A 12,862-nucleotide genomic window follows, 5' to 3' on the forward strand; every position below is an offset into this window, starting at 1 on the left:
CCAAATCTCTGATCTTGCTTATTTCCAGCCTGATCTTGATTGACACCAAAGGAAATAAATGCAGTATAAGACAGTAGATATTTAAGGTTTTGCTTATTTAAATGGCGGTTTTTGTATTGTCATGTAAGCACTCAAGATGCAGTGCTATGTATCATGAATGCCTGTTCTCCCTTGCTTATTACATCCAGCAGCATGTGTTTGGAGTTACTTCCAGCTTGTGTGATCTGTCTTTTCCAAACAGGGTTTCTCTTGGGTCTGCTTTAAGGGTGCAAAAGTAGAAGCAGAGGATTTAAATAGAATGGCATGGTTCTGATCTGCAGCATCGTAATTTCACGTAATACAAGGTCTAGCTAATTACAAGCTCTATGGAAGAAGAAGCATACTTTTAAGTGATCACAGAATTGGAAAAAGTTGCTTTTTCATGTGACTGATACTTAATCATCCTTTGGCATGTTTAGTCCCTGGGGATTCGTCAATAGATAGTGCATACCTATGAAAATTTACAGTGTGAGAACATTTTCCAGGTGGTGCCTTCTCCTGGCAGTATCAGGTTAAGAGAGCTACTGAAAGTTAGGTCCACTTGCCAGAGTGTATTTAGCTCTGTCATTCTTACTATAATTGTCCTCTCAGTTGTCTGCCCAGCTCTACTCAGCACTCATAGAAAGGGAGGAAGTCAGAATTATGTGATGGGGTTCTCTGCAGTTATTCTGTGACTGTTGTCTGTGGGAATAGATCACATTCTTGACATGAAACTGCTTGAGTTTTCAACCAGTAAGACTGACCCAGTCGCAAATGAGCTTTTTGGTGAAACGTTGAACATCGTGGTTCTGTTTGATACTGGACTTTCAGTATACTTTTTTTACTTGGCTGCATGGTCAATAATTACTATTTTATCCATTTCTTCTGTGTGCAGATATAAATGACTCTTCTTTAAGCTGAACCATGAGTCTTGCATTACACGATCTGCTGGTTTGTTGTCGTCGCCTTGAAAATGAGAAAGCTGTGGAGCGAAGGGTAATAAGCTTTCTTTTGGGCAGTGTACCTCAAATAGCAATGAAGGGAATCATAAGAAATTATTCTTTTTGTAATACATTTTCAGAAGGAAATTGAAAATTTCAAGCGACTTCTCCGTGATTCTGAAACAGTTCTCCAGCTGGACCGGAATTCTGATTCTAAACAAGCAAAGCAACTCAACTGGGATGCTGTATTTAGGTAGCTTCTTGGTTTTGTTTCTGAATGGTCATAATTTTCTTGAATGGGACATCATTCTTTTGTTTGTTAGGCCTATTTTAATGCTTATCTTTCTGTATATTGATTTAGACTTCTTGTCAGCTTATAAACAAGTAATTACTTACCTTAGTCTCCAAAGGAAGTAAGTTAAAATGGCCAAAAGTGCCACACTTATCCCTTACAGAAAACTGCTAGGAAAATCATTAATTGGGTAGATTCTTTTCCTTGCAAAAATAATAGTTACTTTCTTCTATGGAAAATTATTCTTTGCTTCTGATTTTCAATCTATAGTTCCTATGTGGGTTACCAGTAGCTTTGTTTAAGTTTCTTGTGGTGCTGAATTCCTCAAGACACAGTAGAAGGACTGTGGCATGTTTTTAGAGGCTAATCTTTGGTACAGTCTGCTTCAGGTATACTTTAAGATTGGACTAAGCACGAGTGTGATAAGTTCTTACAGCAGCTTCAGCCAGAGTTAAATTTCATGGTAAAAGTTTGTGTGAATTATTACTTTTCATTGAATGGGTTCCTGCTTTCCATTATGTTTTTTTTAATTTAACAGCATTGGAATAGTTTTTGTTTCACAGGTGTACCAAAATTTTTGTAAAAAGTACTTGATAAATTTTATGTGTTGCTTTAGAGACAGTAATATACTAGGAATACACAAGAGGAATACAAAAATAGAGCCTCTAAACTGAATTCAAATAGAAGGCCAGAAAGTCTATAGTAATTACATGACAAATACCATGAAAAGTGTAATTTATTCATAGATCTAAGACATAATCCATATATTAACTTCAAATTATAAGGAAATAAGATTTGAAGGCTTTTGCAGTAAAAGCAATGATAATTACTTCTTATTATTTTGTTTTATAATGTTGCAGCATAAATAAAAATACTTAGCAATGCTTTTTTTCTTAATTGTAAGTTGTATGCTTAGCACTGTGCAAAGTTTAAAGGAAAGTTTGATTCCTACTCCAAGTTGCTAAGGGTTATTTTTAAAACTTGCGTCTCCTTTTATAAGCTGTTTTCGCTTGGACTGTAGTGTATTTCAGTTGGGTTTGGTCTTTGATAATCACAATTGTGAGAAGAACAGGAACTGGCATTTTAGCCTAAACCAACATTTTCCTATTTTACTTCAGTCATAAATGAGCAGATCCTTGGTTAATCTCTCCTTTATTTTTGAAGTGTCTTGCAGAAATATTTCCAGAAAGAACTTAAAAACCTGCAGCTGACAAAACCAAATGCATCTGCTTCAACCCAAACTGCAAGACAGAAAAAAATACAAGAAGTTGGAAGTTTGGTCAAATATTTCATCAGATGTGCCAATAAACGTCAGTAATACGTATTATCATATAGAGATACTGGTTTGGTTTGGTACTTTGCTTTCAACTTTGAATTTATCTTTGAAGTTACCAATGTAGGGCTCATCATATTTGCTTCCAGGTTTTTGCTATTTAAATATCTTAAGGTGAATCTATCACTTGTGTTCCTTATCTGTCCTTTTTGATGTTCACAGTGCCTTTTTCTACTTACTCAATGTGTCTATAACTGATATATCCTCCCACTGGTAATTTATATTTTAGAAACAGTTTAAGAAAATATTTCCTCATAGAACTGTTTCAGAACTTCTAAGTTTGGTGTTGTTGTTTTGTTTTTTTTTTTTTTCATTAGGTAAAATTTACAAACAATTTATTACAGATCTATTTGGTAGCATTTTTGTTAATTAAATAGTCTCATGTTGTTTCTTCATATAGGAGGACCCAGACTGAAATGTCAGGAACTTCTGATTTATGTCATGGAAATTATAAGAGATCCAATAAGTTGTGCTGCTTATGGTTCTGACTGTAGTAGTATATTGCTAAAGGATATCATCTCAGTAAGGAAATACTGGTGTGAGATATCCCAGCAGCAGTGGTCAGGTAACATTTTTGAGCCTACTTAGAAATGTCTTTTCCTTTTGTAGAAACATGTTTTAGATGTGTTTTATTTTGTTTGATGTCCTGTTGTGTGAGGTAGTACACAAAATATGGAGTAAAGCAGTGTCAGCCTCTGTGGGCTTACACTTAAAGTAAACAAAGCAGCAAAGATTAGGATTTGATTTTTTTTTCCTTTGTGTGTACTGTTTGTCTATTGCTTGCTGAAGCATAAGTACTTCTGTACGGTCAGGTCATGTATGCATGGTCTGCACAAGAGAACACAGGCATGGGGAGCCAGTGGGGGTTGCTGTGGGGTGGTTAGTTCCTTCAGGAACATGAAAGTTAGCTGAGTCTGCGTATCGGCAAAACTGAGAAGTGTGGCAGAAGAAATATTGACATTAGGTCGTAAGGAGTACAGTGGAATTTAGTTACTGAGGTGAGGCAGGGCTGAGGGCTATAAATCTAGAAGAAGTCAGACTTTAATCCAGTAAGTGAAACAAGATGCTTTTATTAAAAGAGAGCTATATAATCTTTGTAAAGGTTACTATAACCTTTTCTAGTGATTCCACCTTAATGCTTGCTAGTAACTCTTGGGGTACATTATTAGAGAAGTCAGATTTTTTTATTTGTGAAATCAGAGATCTGTTGCTGTTGAAAGTAAGAACATGGATGCTAGCTGTTGACCACAGTGTGGTAGTCTCTGTATCTTTAATGCAATATTTTGTGTCAAGACTTTTTAATGTAATTCTCTGTAATATATATGTTTATACTTACCTGTATTTTCTTAATGCATTTGCAGAGTTGCTGACCCTGTATGGCCATTTATACTTCAAACCTTCGGGGAGCATTAATAGAGTCCTAGTGGCTAGGATAATTCATACACTTACAACAGGGTACTGCTTCCAAACTGATGGGTTATGTTCTGACATGCTTGCCTTCTTTTCAAAAGCAATGCAGTCTGCAAGGTATGTTGCAAGTGCTCCTTTTGTATGCTAGAAAATAACTTATATTAAGTGCTCGGGATTAGACTTGAGTGTAACAGGTAATACTTCTTCAGATGTATTTTCTTCTACCTCTGAATGTCAATTAAGGAACTTGTCTAAAATATTAATAACTGCTGCATTTGTTAGGCATATACTATTCTGAATGTTGTTACTTGTTAGTATTTACATTTAAACAACACTTATGAAAATAAATAAGATAATTTCTCTTGGAAGTTTAAATGTTAGGTTTGTGTTACAGGCAGGAGAGGAATATTGCAGGCCTGGATCATATTGTTGGAGCAATGAATATCTTCTGCAACAAGTTTGCTGACAACTATCGCATACGGATTTGCAAAGTAGGGGAAGAAATTTTACCTACAGTGCTTTACATATGGACTCAGTATAGACCAAAGGATTCCCTGAAAGAATCAATAATTGAGTTATTTCGTCTCCAAGTTCATATTCATCATCCAAAGGGTGCAAAATCTCAGGGAAGAGGTACAATAAAAAACTTTTTTTTTTTAATTGCTGCATATGATTTTGCCAACTCTGAATTTTGATACTGAGTCTTGGAAACATTAATGGTAGTGATGATTATTCATCAGTAGTTTTATGCTACAGGTTAAACTTAGTGAAAGTGAAAAGAAGTTTTCAAATTGTATCCACTGAGAGCATATTAATTGTATTAAATTCCTTTAAAGGGTGGGCCATCTTTTAATCAAAAGGCAGTTTCGATTGCAAAAGTACCAAGTCTTTGGGGAAAAGAAATAATAGTTTAGATTGCCAAATATATTTGGTGCCTTACCAGATCTATTTAAACCCAGAAATTACTTACAAAAATGGTAAATCAGTTGATTCTGACTTACACTATAAAATGGCTCAAAGAATATAACTCATTAATTATGTTTGTTTGTCGTGATTTATTGTAGTTCTAGCATAGTTCTTTTTTTTTTATACTTTGTACAAATCTATCAATTACCTTTAACTGTATTCTTTCCAGTTAGATGAAGAATTGTTTATTAGAAACTTAATTCCTATCCTAATTACTTCTATATGCTGATTAAGTTCTTTCTTAATTTTTCCCCTTTTTTACTTTATTCGTTCTAATGTATAGAATTTGCTTTTCAGGCCTGCACTTGCTGAACTTTGTTTGCCTTACTCAGATTTTGTCTGTATTTTGCAATGTCTGGGTTGGTTTAAATATTGGGTCAAGTGGGTGATGCTATCTTTTAATTGTTTTTGCATGTACAGCTGCATATGACTTAACAAGGTGGCAAAGCATCTTACATAACCTGTATGATCTGCTGGTGAATGAAATAAATCTCATCAGCAGCCGTGGGAAGTATTCTTCAGGCTCACGTAATATTGCTGTAAAGGAAAATTTAATTGAGTTAATGGCTGATATTTGTCATCAGGTAACATTTTTGTTTGAATATAAGATTGACTATATAATTACTGAGCTGTATGTTTGACTGAAGTATTCATACCTTTTGTCTGTGATCTGTTGTGTTTTGTTAATTCTGTACAGTTTAGAAATGTATTTTACTTATGTTTCTTGTTAGGCTATAAGTATTCCAATTTTCTTGTAAAGACTGCTGCTTTTTTTTTTTTTTTTTTTAACTTGCATACTCCTAAAATTCTCTTTCTGAAAGGTTTTTACAGAGGATACCAAAGTCCTTGAAATTACCCAGTCCTATGTTGTTTCACAAAGAGAGTCCAGTGAGGACACGGTGTCAAACAAGCGCAGGAGGATTGAGCTTGGCTGGGGGACCATTCGAGACAATGTGCAAAGATCCCAGAAGGATTTTGATGTCATACCTTGGTAATAACATCTTTACATGAAAGAAAATATCACTCCAGACATCTTTTTACATTTAACATTCTCCTGAATATGTTGTGCCTTTATGTTGGGTGTCTGGACATGCTGTGATTATATATCTAAGCAGTGAACTTAGATTGTCAGAGCATTTGGAAAGTTGCTCTAAGCTGGATGTGGCATAGTACAGTAACCATTACGATTTTGGCCGTTTTGGACTAGTTCACAGAGTTTTCTGTAATACCTGTCCTGAAAACTATTCCAAGGCCTGGCTTGTTACCTTGGACCTTGATTGAGGGGTGTTTTTTTTCGGCATGCGAGACTTCTGAACTGTAAGAAACTGTTAGTGGTAGTGAGGCTAGATGAGCAGTCTTTACAAGTGGAAATGGTAGAAATACTGAATCTTTAACTTTTGATAGTAAACAAATCAACTCAATCCTGGAAAGTATAAATGAGAAATGCAGTTGAAGAAGGCTTTGTTTGTTTGTTTGTTCATTTACTTCTGAAAATGCTGATTTCTGTATATTTGGTATTAATTGCTTCACTTTCTATTTTCAAGGTTACAGATTACAAGTCAGCTAATATCCAAGTATCCCATGAGTATTCCTAGCAGTGAGCTACCTGCCTTACTCAATGTCCTTCACCAGTTACTGCCTCAGCAGCGCCGAGGAGAAAGGACTCCGTACGTGCTGAAGTGTCTCACAGAGGTAGCTTTGTGTCAAAAACAGAGAACTGATTTGAAAAGTACCCACAAGCTGGAGCTCCAGAGAACCTGGGCAAAGATCTGGACTCTTACCATTCGCAGCGTTAGCCTTCAGCAAATTGAAGTGGAGATCTTCGGGCTGCTTGGAGCTATGATTCAAGGGAACCTTGTTGTAACAGATAAAGAACTCTGGAAAATATTTTCAGGACCTGCATGCAAACCTTCAAGGTAAAATGGAATCAATGATAGTGTCTTGTGTCTGATTCACATTTCTCTTTACTGTACAAACAAAACAACTGTGTTACTCGATATTATTGTTGATGTGACTATATTTCTATTCAAAAACTGCACACATTTGTGTTCTAAGCATTTGAAATTATCATAAATATGTAAAAAGACTGAAAGCAGAGGCAGAAGAGACAAGCATCTTCACATTTAGATTATAATAAAATTTAAAATGGATTAAAAATTTAAAGATCTGACAGACGAATGTTGATTTTTTTGAGGTTAAGGATGTTTTCTTCTGAATTTTTATTCTGAAATAAGTACTCTGACATAGTCATTAAGATAGGTAGGAAATGTCTGTAATGGCCAAGAAAAAGCAAAGATTTTAATGAAGGAATAGACCAGTATGCATGCTTTTTAACTTGCTTATGTACTTGGTGCTTCTTGGGCCTGCAGAAATACTCACTTTGCTTTAGAGTGCTAAGCAACAAATACCACCTGGTTTCTCCCTGTTCCATTTTTGTTGCAGTTCTGCTGCATGTTGTTTATCATTAGTGATGTCTGCCTACTCAGTGCCAGAAAATTTGGACATAGGAATCGAACCGAATATTTCTGAGCGAAATCTGGGTTCTGTGTTAAGGGAGGCAATAATGAAATGGCTCCTGTCCAGCAATTTGGAGGAAGAAATAGATGAATGTGCAGAGTTGCCTCCTGTGCTCCTCAGGTAAAGTTTTTGTGGCAGAATTTTACATGCAAGCTCACCCTGTAACACAAAAAATTCTGCAGGTAAAAGCATATTATATTAATGCAGAATTCAGATACATTAAAGCTTAAGCAGAGTCTGTAGGGCTTTTCAGCTTCCTGTAGAATGTCATTCTGGGGATATAATTTGGTTATCTGTCCATATCACGGTAGATACGTGACCTATGCATTAAAAATCTTCTGTGAAAACTTAAATTTCATTGAATACCCTGTTAATCTGGTCAATGTTTGTGTGTGCTTCAGGAATCCCAAGAGTTTGTCTGATTCCAAGAAAATATTAAATTATTTTCTTTCTTATAGTGATTTTCCTCATCTTGTATTACAAAAAATTCTTGTGAGCCTTACGATGAAGAACTGCAGAGCCTCCATGATGTTTTTCCAAAATGATGCTAAATGGTATGTTTTTAAATTAATCATTATAGCACTTAAGCTAGGAATGCTTCTGCATCTTTCACCAATGCTTTGGACTGTATCCAAAGTTTCTTTTTAATAAGACTAAAATGTGTTTAACTTGTTCTGATGCAAGTTAAGACTTACCTACTAGAAGTTAAAAATACTAGTTTCAGGGGCTTTATGATTTCTGCTTCAGCTGTGTCAAGCAGGCTGAGGTCAGGGACTGTAACACAAAGCAGATGCTGCTCCATAACTGCAGGAGAAGGTATGATCTGTACGCAGGCTTCTTGTTTCCTTACAGTTCAGTTAGAGCTAGAGTGGTATTGTCCATTCCACAGTGAAAGTCGTGTCAGAAAGTAAAGGTCAAACAGGGTTTGGAAGCACAAAAAGATAAAGTATTTTCTTTTGCTTTTGTATATTTCCTGTATTTAAATAATAGTATTTAAGACTTTTAAATTATATACTGGCTGCAAAGTAAAAACTGTGTCTCTTCTTCAAGTGAGCAGCATGTGCAAGGGAAAGAAGAAGATAGTTTTTCTCATGTTGAAGAGCTGTACCTACAGACTACATTTGATGAAATGGATATTTTCACTAACTTTGGAGTAAATGTTGCAGATAAAAATGTGACTGGTTCAAGACTTGCCATCAACCAAAATCTTAGGGAAACACTGGAGAACTGCCTTTTAGCAATGTCAGAAAAGCTTTTAAGCAGTTGTGGTCCTAAGGTAAGTTAGAAATTGTTGTTACATCCTTACATTTGTGCTCCCAAACAATCTATTTCCAAGGCAGAGTGTATGGATTCTGTATTTTGTGGTGATGAACCACTGGTATTTATCTGGTGTATTTGATTTAGTCTAGGTTTGTTGCTGCTGAGCACCTTGTGCGATGTGTCAGTCTCTTGGTTGGTGTTCTGGGTTGCTATTGCTACACCGGTATTTTTAAAGAGGAGGATGCCTGTAAGTCAGCATTGTTCCAGAATGCTAAGGTAAGCAGCAATGCATTTGGGACCTACTGAAAATTAAATAAAGCATTGAATATAAATTCATTCATAAAATTCTGTTTGTATTGACACAGAATAGTACAGGTATCTCTTCAGAAAAAGGTTGCTTAGAGAGGTTTAAATATGTTTCTGCTGATGAAAGAGGAGTCACTGAAATTCCGTCAGTACACTAGCTCATGAGTTTTGCAGTGGAGATTATTCTAAATATTGATATATTTCTGAGTAACACCTTTCAAAAAAATGGAAGTCGTGGACGTGTAGACAGAGGACTAATTAGAGGAGAACAATTTTTAGGTCTTTTATTCAGGAATTTAAGATAATTTGATGGTTCAAATCAGTATGAAGACAGCTATTGCTATTATTTTTATTATTAGTACTATCTGAGGTGGTTACTGGCTTAAATACAGAAACCCAAAACTTACACTTTACAGAGATGTGTTGTATTTTTCTTCTGTGATGAAAATATTAGTGTTTCAAGCACATATAAGCCATGGTTTTGTCACTACTTGAGCAAAATTGAGCACAGCAAATATCACAGAAAAAAAAAAGTGGATTCATTGATGCACTCTATGGATATCAAAGCTGTATGAATGAGAACCATTTCCTTTTGTCTTTATGTGTGTGCTGTGTAGGTGCCAATGTATAAGGGCATTTCGGTGAGGTTTTCTAACCATGTTGTATTTTTTCTAGTCTCTCATTCATTATGCTGGAGAACCCATTTCCCAATACAAAAACAAACTTAATGAAGATACCCCGATCAACACACTGAGGACTTTGATAATGCAGTGTACAAAATGTTTGTGCAATTGTACCAAGGTAAAGTTTATAAAGGAGTTTAAATTTCTTTCTTCATTAATGAGATCAGAAGATTGAGTATCATACCTTTAATTCCTGAAAAAAAAAATTGACCTATTTCTACCTCGTGCTTCCTTACAGAACAGTGCTAATAAGATCCTGTCGAATCTATTCCTGCGTTTGTTAACATCAAAATTTATGAACGATCTGATAGATATTTGCAAGAATCTGGTAAGTACATTCTGTCTGTTTCTGAATGCGGTGCACTTCTGTGAGGGGATTGTTTTTACAGCACAATAATCTGGAGGCAAACCAAACGAGATACATATTATTGAAAAAAATAAATTGAAATACATTGGGTTTTATAGAGAATTCCTAACCAGAAACATTTCTGTTTAGCATTTGAGCACAGGCTTAGGGTAAAAAGAAGAGCAGATGGATAACATTTGATGAAGGTTAGCATTCCAGCTCACATTAAAAAACAAATTTCTGCTGTTTTTCATGGTTTTAATACTTTCTTGGAGTAGAAGTATATACAAAATAATTCTATACCATTAGATAGATAACATTAATGCACTTGTAAAGGAGCAGGGTTTCTTGTGTTTATTATGTGGGTATTAAATCTTACTGTAAGTTACTCCTTTCCCACTGGGAAAAGTGGAAGTGTGACTAGCACAATTCTTAAAACTCTTTGGCACATGGTGCTGTAGTCAGGTCTGGGTAGGCAAATCCCTGCTTATCAGGTGAGGAAGAGCTGGGGGTTTTGCCATGTGTTAACTTGTCATCTGTTAGGGAAAGTGGTAATTAGTTTGCCCTCAGAAAATCACATGCCTCCTTTTCATTTCTCTATAGTTACAAAGTATGGTGAGAAGTTGGTGAGCCTTACAGAGAGAACTGTTTCTTAAAAACTAACACTGTCCTTGGCAGAATCTAAAATGCAGAGGTCTGTCTGAGGAGGCTTCTATCCTAAAGAGAATAGATCAGACAATGTATAGAAAACAGGTTTATCACAAAGGATGAAATTCATCAATTCAGTGTCACCCTTACTGTCTTCGCTGGTTCTAGTTACTGGAAAACTGCAGTGTCTGTCCTTCTGCTATGTCTGTGGTGTTTCTCCTGTCCCTAAAAAACAACTTTAAAAGGCTGTGGTGTTTTTGTCAGATGACAGTTACTGGAAAGTCAAGTATACTGGGAGAAGTGGATCTCAGAAATGATCCTGAGGAGAGTATGATGGAAGTAGATAACCAGGCATCTGATGGTTTGTTTGATGATCATTCAGTGACTGACATCAGTGATACAAATGAATCTGGTGACATGCAAACTGTAATAGGTAAGTCTTTTCTATCTCCAGACTACTTCCAAAAGCTTGTTTTTGCAAATATGTCTTTGCTTGAAAGTTACTAAGGTACAAAATTGTGCTGCATTTTTAGTAGTTGAAGCAGGTAGTGATTGAACCAGGTACTTTCTAAGCAGTAATAATTTTCATCAGTGTTTTAAAGATGTTAATGAAGTGTTTGAGCTTATTTAGAAAGGAGTAGTGTATTTTTAATTTTATAAATCAAATAAGGCAAGAAGAGAGACTTAACTTTTTCAGAGTCAGACAGAAGTTTTGGCATAGAAAAGACTAGAAAATGTGTCTGTAGAATACTTGTCTTTCATTATTGTGCTTCATTATCTTAAAAATAGTCCTATTTAGCTTTTCTCCTTCTGCTGATCAATAATTCTTGACAGTATATCTGGACCTTCAGAGGGACAGGAGCATAAATCTGTTTATTCCTGAGTAGGATTTTACCTTTTGTTTTAAATTCTTAGTTAAAATGCCCAAGCTGCGCAATAACAAATGAACATAAAGGTTGCTTGTACTATCTTTTTTGCGAACTTATATTAGTTTTGCAAAGACTTAAAATGTTACCACCTCTTCTATTGCCTTTGGAGAAGCATTTCTTACATGAAAACCTTACTTCCAGGTGCTTTGAGCCCATTGGCTGAAGAACAGTTGACAAAGCAGGATTTACTTCTCCTTGAAATTGTGAGGTTTTTGTGTATTTGTGTAACTACAGTCCAAGTTCAGACGCTGAGCTTCCGAGCCTCTGATATTCGGAGGAGGCTGTTAATGCTGACTGAAGGCAGTGTCTTTGACAGCGCTAAGCCACTGCATCTGCACATGGTGAGTATGAGGGGTTTTTACAGCAGACCACTTCTGTAATTGTACTAAATTTGCATAGTCTTCTCGATTACACATTGTCTTTCTCCTGTCAGCAGTCCCCTGGGAAGACTTAAAATGGCTACAATTGGTGTTTTTAAAGTGTGCTGTAGCCAGGAAAACAGAGGTTCAAATTTGTGTGACAGAAAATGAAGAGTTGAGAAAAATATATCTCTTGCCTTTAGAATTAATTATTTGTTAAAGAAATAGTCTCTGCAGTAGAATAATATCTGTGGCTTAGTTTACAAAGGATATATTTTTTACTGCCAGAACTAAAAGTTTGGTGATCTGTATTACTGTGTGTCGGTGTTTGCATGAAAACATCTAACTGCAATTGCTAATGATAGGTGTCTTCCTTCATGGTTTTGTGTAAGACTTAACAAAAAGTTCCTAATTCTTCTTTTTGACTACTTACTTTTCCAAGTACTGTCTATCATTTTAATTTTGTTTGGGCTTTTTATTCCATTTGGGCTTTTTATTCCACAGTACTTGATCCTGTTGAAGGAGCTTCCTACGGAAGAACACTTCTTGCCTGCAGTCGATGTTGATATGCTTCTTAAGCCTCTTTCGTAAGAAAGAAACTATTCAGCATGTTTTACATCTACTTCAGGGGATTTGGTGGCTTTTTCAAGATATTTTTTCTTTTTTCTTTACAGTACCGTGTGTTCTTTGTATCGTCGAGATCAAGAAGTTTGTAAAGTAATCCTAAATAATTTGCTCCCTATAGCAGCAGGGTTGGCCCAGTTAGAAGAACCTGCTGAAGAGGCAAGGAATGCCAAAGGACAGTTTTTGACAGTTGTTGGAGCCTTCTGGTATGTTATTTATTGCAGGAGTCT

The 12,862-nt window shown here is 35.7% G+C and overlaps 1 protein-coding gene across 4 annotated transcripts in view; it reads left to right on the top strand.

Moving 5' to 3' along the window:
- The window catches only part of ATM (ATM serine/threonine kinase), a 58,004-nt gene that overhangs the window by 896 nt on the left and 44,246 nt on the right, over nt 1-12,862 (top strand). For all 4 annotated transcript variants that reach the window (XM_030270356.4, XM_030270368.4, XM_072927657.1 and 1 more), the window contains exons 2-20: nt 914-1,014; nt 1,100-1,212; nt 2,416-2,561; nt 2,985-3,149; nt 3,946-4,111; nt 4,389-4,627; nt 5,381-5,544; nt 5,782-5,951; nt 6,505-6,876; nt 7,403-7,597; nt 7,936-8,031; nt 8,528-8,753; nt 8,882-9,013; nt 9,719-9,844; nt 9,965-10,054; nt 10,985-11,153; nt 11,791-11,990; nt 12,513-12,595; nt 12,683-12,838. In XM_030270356.4, the coding sequence (XP_030126216.4) occupies nt 943-1,014; nt 1,100-1,212; nt 2,416-2,561; nt 2,985-3,149; nt 3,946-4,111; nt 4,389-4,627; nt 5,381-5,544; nt 5,782-5,951; nt 6,505-6,876; nt 7,403-7,597; nt 7,936-8,031; nt 8,528-8,753; nt 8,882-9,013; nt 9,719-9,844; nt 9,965-10,054; nt 10,985-11,153; nt 11,791-11,990; nt 12,513-12,595; nt 12,683-12,838 (3,080 nt within the window). In that variant the 5' untranslated portion in view covers nt 914-942. The remainder of the gene's footprint in view (nt 1-913; nt 1,015-1,099; nt 1,213-2,415; nt 2,562-2,984; nt 3,150-3,945; nt 4,112-4,388; nt 4,628-5,380; nt 5,545-5,781; nt 5,952-6,504; nt 6,877-7,402; nt 7,598-7,935; nt 8,032-8,527; nt 8,754-8,881; nt 9,014-9,718; nt 9,845-9,964; nt 10,055-10,984; nt 11,154-11,790; nt 11,991-12,512; nt 12,596-12,682; nt 12,839-12,862) is intronic.

Source organism: Taeniopygia guttata, chromosome 1 (assembly GCF_048771995.1).
Source record: "Taeniopygia guttata chromosome 1, bTaeGut7.mat, whole genome shotgun sequence".
NCBI lineage: Eukaryota > Metazoa > Chordata > Aves > Passeriformes > Estrildidae > Taeniopygia > Taeniopygia guttata.